This window comes from Lissotriton helveticus, chromosome 10 (assembly GCF_964261635.1).
Source record: "Lissotriton helveticus chromosome 10, aLisHel1.1, whole genome shotgun sequence".
NCBI lineage: Eukaryota > Metazoa > Chordata > Amphibia > Caudata > Salamandridae > Lissotriton > Lissotriton helveticus.
Window position 1 is genome coordinate 418,548,414 of NC_136071.1, and position 21,741 is coordinate 418,570,154.

The following is a 21,741-nucleotide window of genomic DNA, read 5'->3' on the forward strand; positions in this document are numbered from 1 at the left end:
ACACAACACGTTTTGATAAAGCCAAACCAAAGTTAGCATTAACCGCGAGGTGTATAATGCACTTAAAGAGTATATGGTATGGCTATATCATAGAACAGCTATAACGAGATGGTTCCGAAAGCTGCCGAGGGGCTCAGCTCATGCTAGGGTACCCTCTCACACAAAACCAAGCACTCTGCCTCCAGGATCAATAAGGCCTGCCATAGGAGTGACTTATAGGTTACTATGTGTCTATATATAAGGTAGATATAGATATACTATATCTAAGTAAGGGGTGATTACACCACCTTACCCAAACTGAGTGATCAGCCTGTGGTGTCAGTTTAGAGGGCCAGCCAGGGGTGGCATAATACATGCTGCAGCCCCTGGTAGGCCTTGGATGCACCTATGCCCTGGGTACCTATAGTACACTATACAGGGGCTCACAAAGGTGACTCAATACCCAATCTGGTATGTACCTAAAGTACATGGAGTTCATTTTAGAGGGAGAGCAGATAGCCTGAGGCCCTGAATAGCAGGATCCCAGGCCAACTAAGTCGAAAACCAGCAAAACACTAGGCAAAAAGTTGGGGTAACCATATAGTCAAGTATACACCTTTCTACACACAGCACTTGTGAATTTGAGTTGTGGTTGTCGATCAAGACCAAATGATGCCACTGGGAAGTATTGGCATGCGAGGAATGAATTGTCTGTGCCAAATGTTCTTTTGTTCAGGGGCACAAGATTAATTCCACCAATTTCTTTGAGAGAAGGTCTTATCAGTCTAGCACACTCAGGTCATCAAGGAATGGCTGGGCATGAACCTACAGGTGGAAAGGGAAATTAGGGAGTGCTTTCAGTGTGCTATGAGTGAGAAGACTGCCAATACCAATACGCAACCCACCGTAATTAGAGAACACCCTGTTTAGCCTTGACAAGAGGTGGCGTTAAACATTTTGGGTCCCATACATGGGGGTGGAGGAGAATCATACGTAATGGTACTCATAGACATGTTCTCTAGGTGGCCGGGGGTGAAGATTACAACGGTAATTGAGACCAAACATGTTGTGAATTTCGTGAAAGAATTGTTTGGGAGAGAGGGCCTACCCAGTGTGTTGCTGACTGTTGGACTTGGCCCTTTTTGCAGGGTCATCCCTGAACTTTTTGCCTTCCTCCTGTATTTTTCTGACCTGGTGTTGGCTCTGTGCACTTTACCACTGCTGATCAGTGCTAAAATGCATATGCTCTCCCTATTGTAAATTGATGAATGGATTAGTGATTCCATTATTGGCTTGTTTGGTTTACTTGTCAGACCCTAGTACACTGCACTGAGTGTGCCCAGGGCTTGTAAATTCAAATGCTGCTGGTGGGCTTGCAGCACTGGTTGTGCCACCCACAGAGGCAGCCTTGTAGAATGTGTCCAAGGCCTGCCATTGCAGAGCCTGTGTGCAGTCTGGGATTGCCATGTTGACTGGGCAAGTGCACCCACTTGCCAGTCCCTAAATCTCCCTTTTCTTCATACCAGACACCCATATGGTAGGCCCATGGTCAGGGTGCATTGTAAGTATAAGGTAGGACATGCCCTAGTGTGTGTGGCATGTCCTAATAGTGAATTACATTCATTTTCGTATTTCACTATTGTAAGGCTACTGTTCTCCATAGGCCAGAATGGGCAGTTAGATTATTACATCTTATAATCCTAACTGACTCAGAGAACACGTGGGAAATTCGAGTTTAGTATGCCTGAACTCAGAATGATAAAATACATCTTTTAGTGAAGTTGATTTTAACATTCTGTGTTTGAAAATACCACTTTTATAAAGTAGGTATTTTCTTGTCTAACTAGCCAAGCCTGCTTCTGCTAGGTCGTGTATTCCTTGTCTGAAGTTTGAGTGACAGGGCTGGGGGAGTCCAAGAGATAGGGTTAGTCCGCCCAGTGGTGAATAGAGAGATCTGCACCTAGATGGGAGGGAGGAGTTGCACCTGGGACCTGAATAGGACTGTGCCTGCCCCCCACAGTGCTGGCTCCACCTCCTGTGGTGCGCCTGGAGTCTCTGCCCTGCACTGTGAAAGGAAAGAAGGAGTCATGTAAACAGAGTGCTCCAGAACTGGTTTGGACTAGGCAAAGGCCCCTCTGCCCTCAGAGGACAAAGGATTTTGGGGAATAAATATTGGGAACCTGATCCGAACAGATTAGATCACTTTTGGACTACAAGAAGAAACCTCTACTGAGGAGAGGAACCTGAGGAAACTGAGGAGCGACTATTCCTAAGCTGAAGTGCTGCTTAAGGGATTGGCCTGCAGTGGTTGCCTGACTGCCAAAGAGAGGAGAAAGAACTTTGTGTGCTTTACTTTCCACTTGTGAAGGTTCTCCAAGCGCTTGGAAAAGAGCTTGCCTCCTGCTGAAGTCTCAGGGACAACAGACTTCAACCCCAGCTCCCCAGAGTTCTTTGGAAGTGCCTGCTGCTGTTTTGGGCCTTCTGAGGGACTGCGTGTTGCAAGGAGCGGGAAGCGCAACTCAACGAGGAAGAAGCGTGTCACCGTCGCTGCTGCTGCCGTCCAATCTCTGAACAAGGGTGTCGCCGCTGGAGCTGTCGTATTGCACCGTATCGAGAGAAGCGTCTTGCAACGAAGAGGAAGCGTGTCGCCGTCGCTGCTGCTGCCGTCGGATTTCTGAACTAGGGTGTCGCCGCTGTAGCTGTCGTATTGCACTGCATCGAGGGAAGTGTCTCGCAACGAGGAAGAAGCGTTTCGCCGTCGCTGCTGCTGCCATCGTATTTCTGAACAAGGGTGTCACTGCAGTAGCTGTTGTATTGTACCACATCAAGGAAAGCGCCTCGCATCCCCGGAGAAGCGCGCCGCCGTCAGAGCTGCTGACGTCGCATTTCTGAACAAGGATGTCGCCGCTGTAGTTGTCGCATCGTGGGAAGCTTCTTGCAAACGTCGGAGAAGAGTATTGCAGCTGAAGCTGCTGCCGTCGCATCGCTGAACAAGGGTGTCGCCGCTGCAGCTAATGCATCAAATCGAGACTTCTTGCATCATCGGAGAAGCATGCCGCATTGGGAAGATCTTCACGTCTTTATTTCTTTGCACCGGAACTTTGCCGCATTTTACATTACCTGTTGTGGAAGCGCAACGCATCGTAAGGTACATTGACGTAAAGTGTGACATCTTAAGAAATGAACTGAACTGAGCTAAAATTCCCATCTTAAAGTAACAGTAATATGTATTTTTGATGTTTATGGTCTTGTGGTAAATCTATATAAAGTATACTTATTTTTTATATAAAACCTTGTGTGGTGTCCATCTGTAGTGTTGTCACTGGGTTACTGTATGTGGTCACAAATGCTTTACACACTGCCTCTGAGATAAGCCTGTCTGCTTGTGCCAAGCTACCAAGGGGATGAGCAGGGGTTATTTTAGGAGTGTACCCTGACTAGAGGCAAGGGTCCCTATTTGTCACAAGTACCTACCTGTGCCAACTAGAGACCCCCAAATCTAACACTGACAGACAACGGTGTGCAATTGGTGTCAAATGAAATGGAACAGTTCTTGAAATCCAGTGGTGTGAAGCACAAAAGGTGTTCCCTTTATTACCCGGAAACCAATGGCTTGGTAGAAAGGTTTAATCGCAGTTTGAAGGAGATGGTTGCCATGGCCAAAGCTTGGGGTGTGAATAGGAGAGAGGAGGTGTACAAGAAAGTTGAGGGCTCTAGAGTCTCCCCTCATGCTGTTACTGGAAAATCTCCGTTTGAGTTATTTAAAGGGAGGCAACCCAGTACTTTGGTAGCTCCACCTTGGGTTAATGACTTGATTCCACAGCCAGTCATGGTGGATAATGGGGCAAATAGGAGACTCAAGGAGAGAAACAAAATAGAAGCTTGCAAGGAGAGTTTTGACATAAAGGAAAGTGTGAAAGTGCCTAAAGTCAAAGTGGGTGATGTGGTCCAGATAAAAAAAACCTTCTAACTTAGGTAACTCATCTGGGTTCTTGTAACCCATGAGGGGAGTGAAAGTTTTTTTGAATGCTGTAAAGACTGAGGACTCTCATATATGGAATCTAAATAGAGTGGTGGTTTTTAAGGAAAGTGTTGCGAAGAAAACAGCTGAGAACCTGGCTGCTTCAAAACTCCATTCTTGTGTGAAACCAAGGTCAGAAAGTCATTTGAGAAAGTCTTCCAGAGAGGGGAAGATTCCTGGTTATTTCAAAGACTATGTTATGATGTAATCCTCTGGGTGTGATGTAGCTTACATCTTTTGTTTTGCATACAGTGTTGTTTTGTGTATCTTTGTTTTATTATATGGAGTGGAGGTGTGTGGCATCCTGTAGGTTGCTCCATACTTAAGGCGGCTTAGGGGATGCCATGGAGATAGAATGTGAGGCATCTCACAGGACATCCTCTTAGTGACAGTTACTGTGAAGCTGCTGTCGTGGGTGGATGAGACCTTTTACTATTGTCTTCAATAAACTTCATCTTGGATTTTCCATTTGCTTTTAAGAGGTTCCCGGAATTCACTTTATTTCAAGGTGGTGCTTCAAACAAGTTCAGCCCTTCTCCCTAAAGTGGTATCCTCTTTACATTTGGACTCTGATATGGCTTTGCCTACCTTTCCCCTGGCTCCTGTGTCTGATGAAGAGGTATGCTTGAGTTCCCTTGATGTCCATTGTGCACTTTCTGTGCATTTGCAATGCACTGCTGTGTTTCACAAATCTGGGCTTTATCTCCCATGGTTTGGTGTAGAGTGGTCACTAGCCTTCTCTCTCTACTTTGTCCAGTTGGATTAAGTGGGCCATTTCTCATTCTTATTCCTTGGCTGGCTAACCTGTCCCGGAGTCTTTCCCTGGGAAGTCTAAGAGGGGTGTTTTTGCTTCCTGGGCAGTGTTTAAGGGGTCTTCAATTCAAGATGTTTGCTTTGCGGCCACTTGGTCTTGCCCCACACATTTATGACTCAATACCATTTGCAGTTGGGTGGCGATTTATCCTCTGGTTTTGGTTCTGCTGTTTTGAGTCCTGTGGGTTCCTCCTGCACTGTAATGTTTATTTGGGTCATTGCATTAAATTCACCTGTTTTTGTTTCGAAATCAGTTCTGTGGCTTGGATACGCACTCATACGTTAGGAGTGTGAAAGGAAGACGGGCGAGGAGCTAATACCCAGTTACTTACTTGAATTGTTCATTACTCTGAGTCCATGTCTTCCTCAGCACAGTCCTGAGTTCTCCCCCACCTCTCCCTGTGTTTACCTGATTTCTTTCCAGGCTTAATTATTTCAGGAAGTCCTTCCCAGGAAGTGATGTATTTGTACTCATATGTATGGGGGCCATCTTGGATTGAGAAGGAAAAGTCAAGTTTGGTAATTAGGTTCTGCATGAATTGAGATAAACTCATACATAGGGACCGTGACAATAGAAGACATGGACTCAGAAGAATAACATTTATGGTAAGTAACCAGGCATTACACCCCAAGACATTCCAGACTGAGAAAACAAGTGGCTGCACTGCTGATTATGGAACAGATCCCTAACAGAACGAAGATGTTGGAAAATGTGGTGAAACAGAAGCAAGTCAGAATCGAATGAGAGAATGCATAAACCTATCATTGAATGAGGAGAGCTACACTGAAAGCAGAATAGATGGGGACTGGAGAGAAACAATGCGTTTAATGGCTATGGGGTGCATGGGTTTACGGTGGCACAGAAAAAGTTGTATATTTGGAGAATGGGGGTGTAGTCAGTCAGGGTAATAGGGTGAAAGGTTGAAAGCAAAGCTAGGGGTGGTTTAAGAACTGATAGGGAGCAAGGGGGAAATGTGCGGAGGTGGGATAGAAATCACTATATTAATGTAAGGGGTCACTGTGTCATCTTCCCATCTGTTATACCAATTATGTTGCATTAATGCACTAGCCCTCGGAGGCGTGGTCATTGTGCCCAATTCCTTCATTGATGCTTACAAACTTTATAAACTAGCAGCGCTGTGACTGGCACATTACAGAGAAGACTTTGCAATCATTTCCATTTGAAATATTTATTGATCGAGTATCTAAGCCTTTACAGCATTGTTCGATGTATTGTTTTACAGTTTCCAACTGATATGTAGGAGGTTTGTCCAGTAGCCAGGATTGCAGATAAATAGAACTTTTGTATTCACTCTAATGTCTAGTCATACATATATATTTTTTTAAATATATGTTTTTTATTTTTAAACAAATCAAACCATCGATACTTAGGCATAAAATCACATTAGTTATGCATTTCGTTACACACATGTTTACAGTTACAGCAGTTCTTGAGTTTTTTCTATGTCTAGTCATATTTTTAATACCAGTGTTTAAATATTTCCTCTGGAATTAGTATGGATTTCCCTTACTGACTTTTTCTCTTCTAGATGATTGCAGCAAAGTGTTTTATAGAGCTATCCTGTCCCCATATGCTGCTCTTTTTTGAAGAGTAAACAAGGAGGTCCTCTTGCACATAGTGTCTCCTTACAGAACAAACATATTTAAAAAAAGAAACAAAAGAAAAGCTAACCATTCACCATTGTTACCTCGTGTGTTCGTACTGCAGCATAGATGAATATTATAATGTTGCAACATTACAATTTTCTTGGTCTCAGGTGGTAACCTTAAGGGATCAATTATTGCTACTCAGGCAAACAGTGCACAGTAACTAAAACTCACATCTACTACCCTTAATGTACAACACAACAGGGCATTTCTTTACACAGAGGACAGGTCAGCATAATCGATTGTATGTCATTTCATACCATCTACAAGGTCATGAATGTGGCAAGCAAACAAAAGGGAAATATGGAAGATGCATTTAAATACATTGGGTGTATCAGTACTGCAGATGAGGTCAATGCATTCCAATGGGGCACTCTACTTCTTGAAGAAGGGATTATTAGATGGGACTTTGTAGAGGAGGCTCAGGAGTAACGTTACATAATCCCACCAGCAGGAGCAGGGAATGCACTCTCTCTTTCCCCCTGCGCTGCAAGGTGTCTTGCTGCATTGTGTTGCGTGAAAGTGTTGCTAAATGTGGCCCCAGATGTTTTTTGTTGTATTATATGTCTTTGGAATAATAACATGATCTTTCTGACGATTAAGAAATGTCATTCACACGATTCTGTATCTGTATCTGATAATTGGGGTTATAACAATGATGGTGAAACATTTAAAGTTCAACACCTTTTTCTGAGGACTTTGCTTAAAAGAAGAGAGACGGTGGACTGTGCCAAGCACAAGCCTAGGAACAACAATTAGCAGAAGCATAAGTAGTTTCAATATCCAACAAAGTGATGATTCTTGACATCTTATGATATGTTAACAGCGATAAAAGACCAATCTGTTGGATTTAGGATGTTGATCAGTGCAAAAAGGCAGTTTAGAGGTCTGTACTGCAAGAGAAAGGGAGCAATCAATCAATACTGACCCAGTGCTGCGGGGCAAATCGTGACTAATGCTATGCTAACGTGTGACCACAGCCACAGACTTATATGAAGCCTAGTCTGTAATGGAATGTCCTTTAAAAGCATCCCAAAAAGGTTTGTGGTCCCAGGGTGGTGATTTATTTTTGAGCATGCCTGAATATGCGCTTCAACAACAGTTCTCTTTTCATTTGAAGTTCAGACATTCAGTTTTTCTGTTGCCCCCCCCCCCCCCCCATTTGACCCACTTAGCAGGTCCTTTGTTGGGGCTCTATGCTACATGTTTCTCATGACCATTTTTGCAGAACTGCATCCAATGCTAATTTTGTTCTTAGTTTTTAAATAGTTCCTAACAGATGATGTACAGCGAGGGAGCCCAGTTTCAAGTTGAAGTAGGTCTTACATAAAACATTTTTTATCTGTCCATAAATGATTCGGTTGAAGTATTAGATAAGGCCTGTTCGGTCTCCACCTTTCTGTTTTCTGGTCATGAAACAACTTCTGACTGTAGCAGTCACCACCTCGGTTTCTGCATCTGGACTGCGCATGATTCGAACATGACATTTCGGAAACATCTGAGTAAAGATCCATGAATTCCTTCTGGATGCATAATGTGCTCCCTAAATGTTTGGGAGATGATCGAACTTCTGCTGGCGGACTGGCTTCTTCCCTTCAGGTGCTGGAGAGGTGGTATTCCCCGGAAGCTGTGGCAATAGCTGATTCTAGGATACGGTTAAACACATGGTAAATACACATTTGCAACAGCATTTTTATTATCAGCAATAGCAGAGGAACACACACATAAAACAGAGATAGACGTGTAGCATTACTGTAGGCAGATTCTCAACAGCAGATCGGTGTTCCACCTTTGACATTACAGACCATGGAGACAAACACTGAACCATTGGTTGTTTCTGAGAATAAAAAAGTTTTAACACATTCCATCATCTTGACTGTTTTTCATGATAGCACTTACAAGTCATTTGTCAGAAATCTTAATGGCAAAGGATGGCAGGATTACTCTCCTGGGATGTAAACACTATTTCTGGAAGAGTGAAGAACAAATATGTCAACTCCAAAGGACATGAAATATCAGAATTTATGACTACAAAAGACCTTCAGGTTAACTTGAGTTCCCCTAATGTGTCTGAAACTTGGCTCTGCCTAAGGAGGAAAAATCCGCACTGTACAACATTGCCAAAGACCAGAAAACAATGTTTTTAAAAACACCGTGATGTTTGACCCTTGACCCGGTAACTCCACTACCGCACGGCCCCCGTGTGCCCGGATTCTGCTGCCGCTGCCTGCTTGGCCCTCTTGCTGCTGCCTCTCCTTAGGGCCCCTGCTCTCCAGGCTTGCCCTCACTCTCCCCCGCTCCGCTTTCCTGCTCTTTTCAACCCCCCCTCTGCTCCCCGCCGCTGCTCTCCTGCGGCCCCGCCCCCTTCTCCTGTCTCCCGCTCCCCATTCGCCGCCCCGCTCCCGCCTCCCAGCTGCTTCTCCCTCCCACTTCGCCATAAATGGCAGAGACTGTGCGTACGCCAAAGGCAAGCCCGTCTACGCCCGTCCACGCCTGGACCACGCCCAGCGCCAAAACCCCTGGACCCCGCCAGAGCCAGCCAACCCGACTGAGCTACGATGCTGCCACCCTCCACGCACTCAACACCGGCCGACATCCAGCCTGCTACCAAGCCACCCTGAAACACACACACGGAGCCTTCACCTGCCACGCCTGCTACTTCACCTGCACTCGGTCCTGCACCGCACCAGCCAAAACAGCCGCCAACAACAACCACCTCAAGTGCATCCTGCTCAACACCCGCTCCATCCACAGGCACGCCGTCGAACTATGGGACCTCCTTGACAAAACGGCACCAGACGTCGCCTTCTTCACGGAAACCTGGATGAACGCCTCCTCAGCCCCCGACATCGCCATTGCCATCCCGGACGGCTACAATATCATCCGGGGGAGGCATCGCCATCGCCCACAGAAACACTATCCGCATCACGACCAACACCGACGACACCCTTGCCACCGCAGAGCACCTGCACTTCCAGATTCACACCGACCCCAAGACCACTCTCAGAGTAATCCTCATCTACAGACCGCCGGGACCACGCTCACCCTTCAGCGAGGCCATCGCAGACTTCATCAGCCCGCTCGCCCTCGCCTCCCCCGACTACATCCTCCTAGGAGACCTCAACTTCCACCTGGAGAACGACCAGGACAACAACACCACCGCCCTACTAGACAACCTCGCCCACCTCAGATTCAAGCAACTGGTCAACACCCCCACCCATTACGCCGGCCACACGCTCGACCCCGTCTTCTCCTCCAGCAACCACATCTCCTTCAGCCACACCACCGAACTCCACTGGACCGACCACAGCTGCGTACACTTCAACTTCAGGAAAACAACGACCCACCACCGCCCTCAACAAACCCCCCGAAGATGCTGGAGCAAGATAACCACCGACCGACTCACCACCTCCTTGAGCCTAAACCCTCCCACCAACACCACGGACCCCAACGAAGGAGCCCGCAACCTCACACAGTGGATCACCAACTGCGCCGACACCCTTGCTCCACTGAAAAACCCTCCCAGCAACCTCAACAGCAAGAAAGCCGCGTGGTTCACCAACGATCTCAAAGACTCCAAGAAATCCTGCCGTGACCTCGAGAAAGCCTGACGCCACAACCAGTCAACGGATAACATGACAGCCCTCAAGAACGCCACCCGCAAACACCACCAGCTGATCCGCACCACCAAAAGGTCATCCTTCAGAGAACGACTGGACAACAACACCCACAACAGCAAGGAACTCTTCAACGTCGTGAAAGAGATCTCCAACCCCAACGCCAGCAACAACGACATCACGCCTTCTCAAGAACTCTGCAACTCTCTGGCCACCTTTTTTCACCGTAATATCGTCGACATACACGACAGCTTCGGCGCTCAGAACTCGTACCCCACCACCGAACCTACACCCCCCACCACCACCCTGTGCGCCTGGACTCAGGTCAGCACGGAAGATACCACCCACACGATGAACACCATCCACTCTGGCTCCCCAGCCGATCCCTGCCCACACCACATCTTCAACAAAGCTGACTCCATCATCGCACCCAAACTTCGGGACATCATCAACAACTCCTTCATATCCGCCACCTTCCCGGAGAGCTGGAAGCACGCAGAGATCAGCGCCCTCCTGAAGAAACCCACCGCAGACCCCTCAGACCTCAAGAACTTCCGCCCCATCTCGCTCCTCCCCTTCCCTGCAAAAGTCATCGAGAAAACCATCAACAAACAGCTGACAGCCTTCCTGGAGACGAACGGCTCCCTCGACCCATCGCAGTCCGGATTCCGAGCGAACCACAGCACCGAGACCGCCCTCATCGCGGCCACCGACGACATCCGGACCCTGCTGAACAACGGCGAAACCGGCGCCCTCATCCTACTCGACCTTTCGGCTGTGTTCGACACGGTCTGCCACCGCACCCTGACAACCCGCCTCCGCCACGCCGGGATCCAAGGAAATCCCTGGAATGGATCACCTCCTTCCTCTCCGACAGAACCCAAAGAGTCCGTCTCCCGCCCTTCCTCGCAGAAGCCACCAAGATCATCTGCGGCATACCTCAAGGCTCCTCGCTCAGCCCCACCCTCTTCAACATCTACATGAGCCCCCTCGCAGCCATCGCACGCAAGCACAACCTCAACATCATCTCCTACGCTGACGATACACAACTGATCCTCTCCCTCACCAACGACCCCACCTCCGCCAGAGCCAGCTTCCAGGACGGAATGAAAGACATCGCAGACTGGATGAAGCTCAGCCGCCTGAAACTGACCTCAGACAAGAAGGAAGTCCTCATCCTCGGCCCATCCATCTCCACCTGGGACGACTCCTGGTGGCCCCCTGCTCTGGGCCCCCCACCCAAGCCCACGGACCAAGCACGCAACCTGGGCTTCATCCTTGACTCCTCCCTCTCGATGGCCAGGCAAGTTAACGCCGTTACCTCCTCCTGCTTCAACACACTCCGCATGCTCCGTAAGATCTTCCGCTGGATCCCCACTGGAACCAGGAAAACGGTCACCCAGGCCCTCGTCACCAGCCGTCTGGACTACGGGAACGCCCTCTACGCTGGGACCACCGCCAAACTACAGAAAAGACTCCAGTGCATCCAGAACGCCTCAGCACGACTCGTCTTGGACATCCCCCGACACAGCCACATCTCTGCCCACCTGAGGGACCTGCACTGGCTCCCCGTCAGCAAGAGGATCAGGTTCAGACTCCTCACCCATGCACACAAGGCTCTCCACGACTTGGACCCCGAATACCTTAACAACCGCCTCACGTTCTACACGCCAACCCGCCAGCTCCGCTCCGCCAGCCTCGCCCTCGCCACCATCCCACGGATCCACAGAACCACCACCGGAGGAAGATCCTTCACCTACCAAGACCTGGAACACCCTCCCCACCCACCTACGACTCACCCAGGACCATCTCTCCTTCAGGAAGCAACTAAAGACCTGGCTTTTCGAGCAGTAGCAGCCCCCCCCCCCCCCCCCCCAGCGCCTTAAGACCCTAGCGGGTGAGTAGCGCGCTTTAAAAATTCTATAGATTGATTGATTGCATACTTTGGCACTATAAAGACACGTTTTAAATCTTGGGTCAGTTGCTCAAGGCCCTACTTTTCACAGGGACCCCTGGTAAAATTAATTGAGACAGCTCTCCAGAAAGTTATTGGCATCGATTCACCAAAGTGCTTGGGGTAGCGGAAGTAATATCATCCAAAGGTTCACTCACTGATGACATCACAGTGATATCCCATTATGTTTTGACCCTGGTGATGTTAGCGAAGGTCCTGACACATGGCCTTTAACATAATGGAATTAAGGTGGTGATACAGCTGAACAAAAAAAACAACAGTATATAAAAGAGTAAACATTAAGAGCAAGATAAATGAAATATGTAACAGGTTTCTAAAGCAGATTCAAATTATGTATATATCTATACATATATACATTATAATGACTGACAGCTCCAGCTCGTAATCACTGCCTCATTTGCATACCAGCCCGTGAACAAGAAGCATGTTAGCTTCGAAACGCGTCGGGCGTTTTTAATGGGAATTCAGGAATACTGACTTGCTGGAATAAAGGACGCTTTTAAAATACAGAGAAGTCCGGCTTGTCATTGTGTGCGTTCCAAGCAAGTGGCACACCCTTTTTTTTGAAGTATTACGGCCAGTCCATGGTCGTGGAATTGCACCGTCACAGGATGAATGTGAGCTGCCTTGAGATACCCGAACCTCAAACCGGCAGAATGACAAGACAGAACAGCTGAATTGGGTCGTCTTTCTCCCAATACCCACTGGAGGGTGAGAAGCAAAATCAGTTAAATGGATGCAAAAAAGCAGGCAGACCCAACCAGAGGGAGAAAACACACGAATAGGAACTCGAAGTTCCAGAATGCTTTTCCGCAATGCACCTGGGCAAGCCCACCAGGGGGCGGGAAAAAGCTATTATAATGACTGACGGCTCCAGCTCTTAATCACTGCCGGATTTGCATACCAGCCCGTGAACAAGAAGCATGTTAGCTTCGAAACGCGTTGGGCGTTTTTAAGGGGAATTCAGGAATGCTGACCTGCTGGAATAAAGGACGCTTTAAAAATACAGAGGAGTCCGGCTTGTCATTGTGTGCGTTCCAAGCAAGTGGCACACCCTTTTTTTGAAGTATTACGGACAGTCCATGGTCGTGGAATTGCACCGTCACAGGAAGAATGTGAGCTGCCTTGAGATACCTGAACCTCAAACTGGCAGAATGACAAGACAGAACAGCTGAATTGGGTTGTCTTTCTCCCAATACCCACTGGAGGGTGAGAAGCAAAATCAATGAAATGGATGCAAAAAAGCAGGCAGACCCAACCAGAGGGAGAAAACACACGAGTAGGAACTCGAAGTTCCAGAATGCTTTTCCACAATGCACTCGAGCAAGCCCACCAGCGGGCGGGAAAAAGCAATTATAATGACTGACGGCTCCAGCTCGTAATCACTGCCTCATTTGCATAGCAGCCCGTGAACAAGAAGCATGTTAGATTCGAAACACGTCGGGGGTTTTTAATGGGAATTCAGGAATACTCACTTGCTGGAATAAAGGACGCTTTTAATATACAGAGGAGTCCAGCTTGTAATTGTGTGCATTCCAAGCAAGTGGCACACCCTTTTTTTGAAGTATTACGGCCAGTCCATGGTCGTGGAATTGCACCGTCACAGGACGAATGTGTGCTGCCTGGAGATACCCGAACCTCAAACCGGCAGAATAACAAGACAGAACAGCTGAATTGGGTTGTCTTTCTCCCAATACCCACTGGAGGGTGAGAAGCAAAGTCAATGAAATGGATGCAAAAAAGCAGGCAGACCCAACCAGAGGGAGAAAACACACGAGTAGGAACTCGAAGTTCCAAAATGCTTTTCCACAATGCACCTGAGCAAGCCCACCAGGGGGCGGGAAAATCAATTATAATGACTGACGGCTCCAGCTCGTAATCACTGCCTCATTTGCATACCAGCCCGTGAACAAGAAGCATGTTAGCTTCGAAACGCGTCGGGCGTTTTTAATGGGAATTCAGGAATACTGACCTGCTGGAATAAAGGACGCTTTTAAAATACAGAGGAGTCCGGCTTGTCACTGTGTGCGTTCCAAGCAAGTGGCACACCCTTTTTTTTATATATATATACATATATACATATATTCACACACATTACCTACTGGCGGTCGCCAGTAGGTAGTTATAGTTAGGACCTAGCTACCATAGGAAATCCGCAACATTCTATTGGGAATAACTTTGGCGCCGGTTGAGGAATTTGCGTGTAATTTTCCAAAATTTAGGCCAGCTCTGCTCCGCTCCTTCCCTGAAAGTTTTGGGGGGATTCGTGAAGTGGGGGCCGAGAAAAAAGGGGGGTCCCAAAACGTGTTTTCCCCATGTTAATTTCCATAGGTCGAATTGACAAGGCTACAGCCCGAACCGCTGAACGGAATTACAACAAACATTGCAAAACTATAGGGACTGGTACGCAGATGTGCATTTACTATATTTGGTGAAAATTGCTCCAGTGGTTTTTTTGAAAATTAACTTCAAATACACATATATAGCTATAGGCGCGCTCCGAGCGCTCACCGGTATGTGTACCGGGGAGCGCACCCGGCGCGCTACGGGAGTGCGCGAGCGGAAAGCTGATTGGCTCTCGAATGTCTGTCAACATTCTAAACAGTCCGGAGAGTCCTCCATCTTGTGTCTCGGTAGAAGCGCTCACAGTGTCCTTCCTGCTCCCTGTGGTCTGCTGAGGGATTGAACCTCCCATAACCTGCGCATCATTTGAAGCACAAGCCTCCCCACCGCAGCGGACTCGCTGGTGTGAGCGTGTCTTGCAATCGGCAAGACTCGACATCGCTCCCAGCTGGAGTCCACTGGGTTGAGGCTTCAAGGCGGGTCATAGCGTAAAGGGCACCGACCGGGGGACTGCGAGGACCAGCATTCCTCAGTCAGCCCAGCTGGTGCCTCTTCCCCCGGCGGCCACGCCCACCGCCCACCGCCTCCCGGTTTGATTACTTTTCGCGACACCCGCTTCGCGGGTGCCGCTCACTGTGTCCTTCCTGTTCCCTGTGATCTGCTGAGGGATTGAACCTCCCATAACCTGCGCATCGTTTGAAGCACAAGCCTCCCCACCGCAGCGGACTCGCTGGTGTGAGCGTGTCTTGCAATCGGCAAGACTCGACATCGCTCCCAGCTGGAGTCCACTGGGTTGAGGCTTCAAGGCGGGTCATAGCGTAAAGGGCACCGACCGGGGGACTGCGAGGACCAGCATTCCACAGTCAGCCCAGCTGGTGCCTCTTCCCCCGGCGGCCACGCCCACCGCCTCCCGGCTTGATTACTTTTCGCGACACCCGCTTCGCGGGTGCCGCTTACAGTGTCCTTCCTGCTGCCTGTGGTCTGCTGAGGGATTGAACCTACCATAACCTGCGCATCGTTTGAAGCACAAGCCTCCCCACCGCAGCGGACTCGCTGGTGTGAGCGTGTCTTGCAATCGGCAAGACTCGACATCGCTCCCAGCTGGAGTCCACTAGGTTGAGGCTTCAAGGCGGGTCATAGCGTAAAGGGCACCGACCGGGGGACTGCGAGGACCAGCATTCCACAGTCAGCCCAGCTGGTGCCTCTTCCCCCGGCGGCCACGCCCACCGCCCACCGCCTCCCGGCTTGATTACTTTTCGCGACACCCGCTTCGCGGGTGCCGCTCACTGTGTCCTTCCTGCTCCCTGTGGTCTGCTGAGGGATTGAACCTCCCATAACCTGCGCATCGTTTGAAGCACAAGCCTCCCCACCGCAGCGGACTCGCTGGTGTGAGCGTGTCTTGCAATCGGCAAGACTCGACATCGCTCCCAGCTGGAGTCCACTGGGTTGAGGCTTCAAGGCGGGTCATAGCGTAAAGGGCACCGACCGGGGGACTGCGAGGACCAGCATTCCACAGTCAGCCCAGCTGGTGCCTCTTCCCCCGGCGGCCACGCCCACCGCCCACCGCCTCCCGGCTTGATTACTTTTCGCGACACCCGCTTCGCGGGTGCCGCTCACAGTGTCCTTCCTGCTCCCTGTGGTCTGCTGAGGGATTGAACCTCCCATAACCTGCGCATCATTTGAAGCACAAGCCTCCCCACCGCAGCGGACTCGCTGGTGTGAGCGTGTCTTGCAATCGGCAAGACTCGACATCGCTCCCAGCTGGAGCCCACTGGGTTGAGGCTTCAAGGCGGGTCATAGCGTAAAGGGCACCGACCGGGGGACTGCGAGGACCAGCATTCCACAGTCAGCCCAGCTGGTGCCTCTTCCCCCGGCGGCCACACCCACCGCCTATACGTATTTTACTGTCATCACTTCCTCCGTGACGCGGGACGCGCGCGGGACGGAGCTCGGGGCGAAGCCCGGGCAAAGGGCGGGCCCTCTACGGCCCTCAAAGGCCAGATAAGGCTCGGCTTGGCCGATCCCTGAACGTGTTCCATCTTGTACCTGGGATCAGATATACCATACGTTCTGTCTTACCGCCCCTGAAATGTCTACACCTGCTGACGACGACCTTCCATCTAGGGTAGGTGTTTCTTTTTTGGGCCCCCTGGATAAATACTTCACAAGAGCTATAGCTGAAGTTGACAGAGATTTGGCCCTGGCAGAGCGCAGAGCTGCTCGCAGGCTCTCTATTGAGCAACTCAAAAATACTGCATTAGACTCTTCTCTCAAAGTTATCCCTGACTTGCATTTGCACAACGCTTCCCGGGAAAACCCCGACGCTGATCTGTTTAACATGGAAAATATTCCCTTAATTTTTCAGGTCAGCTCGACCCCTAAAAATCATATATCCACTGCCAGCCAACTTGATTTATCCATCTCCAGCACTAATCAAACTATCGACCTCATTGACCTTGTCACCCCTAAAACTCTTAAAGCCCCTGAGCCTGCCAGTTCAAGCACCACAGAGGCACAAATGCCCCTGGATGTCGAACAGTTACTACCAACCCAAATACCTTCTTCGCAACAAAAGGGCCCAAAGATATCGACTGTAAAACATTTCCCAAAACAAAAACAGCAACTTATTCGCTCACCCCCGAAAAAACGTAGGAAAAGAGGATTGGGAAATATAGATACCTTCGCCCGCAAACAAATGCCTTCCAAGGACTTACATAGGAAAGAACTACTTCAAATAGTGGAAGGGGCACCAAACGTACCTGATAAAACACTCCCCTCTCATACCCCACCTCCCATAAAAGTTTTTGTTGATGCGATGGAGCACTTATTGAAAGCTTTACTACTCCCAATAGCTGAGAGAGTAAAGAGATTAGGCGATCAACTGGATACCCTTATTAAAGGTCCAAATGTAAAAATCACAACTAGTAAGGTTCAATTTACTTCATTAAACACAAAGGAGGTAGTGAAACCATCTGAAGAGGTTAATACTATACCCATACCTACACCAAAAATTCCCACTATACAACCCTCTTCAGCAAAATTGAACTTAGTAAACAAAATTCCTGTCGCCCCAGAAAAACTGCCTTCAAATCGACAGCCCTACTCTGTTCAAATAAATTCGCTTATGGAATCAGCCAAAAAGGGGTTTAAAAATCCCGCATGGGATAAGAAAAAGGCTGATTTCAACTCCAAAAGACCTACACGCGAAAGAAATGTGAATTTACCCCTGGCTGCTTCACACAATGTCATTGTTCTAACAGGGGTTTTGCCCTTACCATCAGGAATGTATGAACACCATACTAGTTTAAAGAATAAAGTCATTTTTTGGCTAAAAAACAACAGGCCATTGCCACCTCACATTAATGGCGACATCATTATGGTGCGAAGAACTAACTGGGTCGGTATACGTCCCAAAGATATAGAGGGGTACGTAGTAATTATTACCTTTAAAGACCCTAGAACCATCGCGCACATAAGGGACTGGTTTTCAGGCTTAAACAGAGGCCCGATTACACCTAAAGAGGTATCATACTTCTATCCTGAAGCACTAATGTCTAGAAAGCCGAATGCCCCTAAACCGCATAATGACCATTTTTCCATCCAACGGCACCGAAGATTATCTTATAACTCTTATCCTTCTAGGCATGGTATGATGGAAAACATACTTCTTCCACCTCCTAGATACGACCTTGCTGGTTATGGTCAATATCTTCCACCTAAAACTCCCACTTGGAACCTCCCTTGCTACAATTACTACGAATCGCTTGGTGGTCTGGACGAAAATGAATGACTTTCCTCATCTGGCATATCCTCCAACGTACCACCCACAAATGGATCTTTAGGGTGTAGTAAGCGAGGAGAAAGGAGGCTTGTAAGGGATGTTAGTACTACCGTCCCAACAACCATGTTTCCCCTCGTTCAACAGCCAAATACCACAATCAATTCCTCTATCCAGCTGGAAAATCAGAAACCATCTTCCAACCTACAGATACTTAGCTGGAATGTGGCTGGCATCTCCTCAAAAATTATTCAACCGGGATGGCTGGACGTGGTAACCCCCTGCTCAGTTCTGTGTTTTCAGGAAACCTGGGCGCAGACCCCGATACATCTATTGGGCTACCAGACCTTCCACTCGCCAGCGATAGAGAGCAAGCAAGGTAGACCTAGGGGGGGCTTGACTATATATGATAGTGTGAGCTTAGGATTGAGGATCCGGAAGCACCTACTTAGGGATTCCTATCAAATAATCCTCATTGAAATGGGCCCTTCCTTGAGCCTATTAATAATTAATTTCTATAATAATATGCCCCCAGAGGGGATGGAGAAAGTATTATATGACTTGTTCAATGTCATTGTTTCGATTAAAGAATGGTGTGGGGGTGAGTGTGCGACTGCTTTTATGGGTGATTTTAACTGCCATATTTGCCAAAAAACTCCAAGAGGCCTATGTGATTTTTCTCCCATACAGGAAAATGAATTTGATGATGATATCTCAAATCACTTCCTACATACCAAAACAGGGGAGGTTTTAAACAACTTTATGGCTTCTTTTAATTTAGCTTTTGCAAACGATATTTGCTCTCCACCGAGACCTTTTATACCTTCTTTCCATGGAAGAGGAGCAAATTCTATTATTGACTTTGTTCTTTTTTCAAGGACGCATGCTTCCCTAATATTTTCCTGGGATACCCTTGATCACCTATATGGTGACCATTATCCCTTGACTCTATCTATTGTGTTATCACCTCCCACATGTTCCCACAAAACTCCTCCAATAATATATGAGCAACCTATTAAAATAGGAGCATTAAATGGCTATACCCTAAAATGGGAAAAAATCAATCCATCTAGCCTTCTTAAAAATCTTCTAATGCAGAGGTGGGAGGAGGTACACACATGTTTGTCCCTGACTGAACAGCCCAAAGTGATCCTTGAAGCTTTCCTGAAAATACAGGAAAGTTTAAAAAAGCTACTCACCCGCCAGTTCAAACCAGGTCCTATTACCCCTAAAGGGTGGTTTGATAAAGCCTGCACCAGAGCACAAAAATTATTGAAGAAGGCCTTACATTCGAGCCCAAAGCTACCCATGGAGATCCGTGAGGCTAGACTTCAATATCGCCTAGCTATAAAAAACAGGAAAAGATCTCTGAAGGCGGAAGCTTGGCAGACTTTGTTGACAACCTGTGGGAACCGTGACTCCTCAGCATTTTGGAAATTTGTAAATGCCCCACTGCCATGGGTAAAAATGCCTGAGAGGAACTTGGATCTTGCCATTGATGGAGATACCTGGGCTGCCTACTTTCAAAAACTATATAGTAGACCTATTTCTCTCAATACTTTTCCATCGGATTCTATTCCTTCCTCAATTTCTACCACAATGGTCTCGAGAAAGGGCACTTCTAGCATTGTTTTTACGTGTGAGGAGGTTATGCTTGCAATAAGGGAGAGCCCCTCTGGGAAGGCACCTGGGCCAGATGCCATCCCAGCGGATGTTTTCAAGGCAGAATTAGACTTCTGGGCCCCAGTCTTAACCTCTGCCTTGAACTCACCAAATGCGTACGGCCAAATACCAACTTGGACAGAGGCCATTGTGATACCCATATACAAAAAAGGAGACAGGCATTTACCATCTTGCTATCGGCCTATCTCCTTGCTTGACTCTTTAATGAAGGTCGCGGGGCGTATAATTCTAAAACGTTTACAAAACTGGTCTGAGGAGGATGATGTTCTTTCAAGACTACAATATGGTTTTCGAACTGGAAGGGGCACAGTTGAACAGAGTCTTAATTTACATCTCCTTATGTCCAAATATGTGGAGGTAAAAAGGGGCAGCCTCTATGTAACTTATATAGATCTAACCTCCGCTTTTGATTGCGTGGTCCATGAACAGTTATGGGAAGTTCTTGAGCATCTCGGGATAAATCCATCTATCCTCGATTTTATCAAAAATTTGTACAGAGATGCGGGGGCCAGGGTGCGGTTTGGACCGAGGGGGGAGTGCTCTCCCAGGTTTACCATCACCAGAGGGGTGAGGCAGGGGTGCATCTTAGCCCCCCTGCTTTTTTCTCTCTATATAAACGCTATCGGGGATCACTTGAAAAACATCGAATGTGACTACCCGAAAGTGGGAGGACATGCCGTACCGATTTTGTTGTATGCCGACGATGCGGCTATTTTATCCCAAACAAGACTGGGGCTACAAAGAGCAGTCACCGTTTTTTCTAATTTTATGCATAAAAGGGGTCTGAAAGTAAATATTGGCAAGACTTTTTCCATGGTATGCAGTAAGGGTTCAAAGAAAATCCAATGTCCCATATTCATAGAAGGACAAAAAATAGACACAGTTGATAATTTTCCGTATTTGGGCATCTGCGTCCACAGAAAGGTGATATGGCAGTCTGCCGTTAAAGCTAGGAAACTTGCTTTTGTTAGAGCAATTGGGGCGCTTCGAGACTTTGCCAGCAAAATTGGGGGAGACCAGTAAAGCAGCTTATCATTATTTATAAAGCGAAATGTGTCTCAACAGCAATCTATGGGGCTGGTCTGTGGGGGATCGAAAACATATCATCCATCCAAGTAGTAGAAAACCATTTCTTAAGGTATTTACTAGCGATACCAAAATCAACATCTGTTTACATGACCCACACAGAGCTAGGCCTACCCTACATTTCAGATGTAATTAAAGTTGAGCCACTTCTCTTGTGGCATAAAATTTGGTCGACCACGGAGGCTGCACTAAATCGAGAAGTAATTTTGGACATTCTTAAGCTGGAAGGGGTAAAACACACGAAATGGCTGGCATACGTGAAAAGTGTGTTTTGCGAAATTGGGCGCCCAGAGTTTTATACCGACCCTATGTCTTTGGAGAACATTTCTAGGAAAACCTTGAGAAAGAACTTAATGGATCATCTGGAAGCCAAGAGGTGGGCTATTCAAAAACTAAATAAAACAACCCTGGACTTCCAAATGATTACCTTAAATAAGGGTCTCCAACTGTATCTTTCCACAGATTTTTCTTATTTTTCTAGAATGCTTCTCACCAGATTCAGATTGGGCTCCTTTTTCCGCCTAATAACATTCCCTTCTTGTAACAATTGGTCTCGAAATCTGTCCCCCTGTCCTTGTGATGACCTTTCTCCTCAATCGAACATTCATTCCATATTATTCTGTACATATTATGTAGTTCCTAGGAAATCCTTATTGAGACCTCTCCTGAAAAGTTGGGGTTTGAGGTCCTGTAGAGATGCCTTTGTTCGGTTACAACAGTTGGAGGATAAGGATGTCATTTGCACCATGGAACAGTTTTTGAAATTGCTGCTTAAATT

General features: G+C 47.7%; 1 protein-coding gene across 1 annotated transcript in view; it reads right to left on the reverse strand.

Annotated features, from left to right (window-relative positions):
* Positions 1 to 5,987: 5,987 nt before the first annotated feature.
* The window catches only part of CDKL4 (cyclin dependent kinase like 4), an 843,500-nt gene continuing 827,746 nt past the window's right edge, over positions 5,988 to 21,741 (reverse strand). The window contains exon 10 of the mRNA XM_078662902.1: positions 5,988 to 8,126. Coding sequence (XP_078519028.1) covers positions 8,025 to 8,126 — 102 coding nt within the window. The 3' untranslated portion in view covers positions 5,988 to 8,024. The remainder of the gene's footprint in view (positions 8,127 to 21,741) is intronic.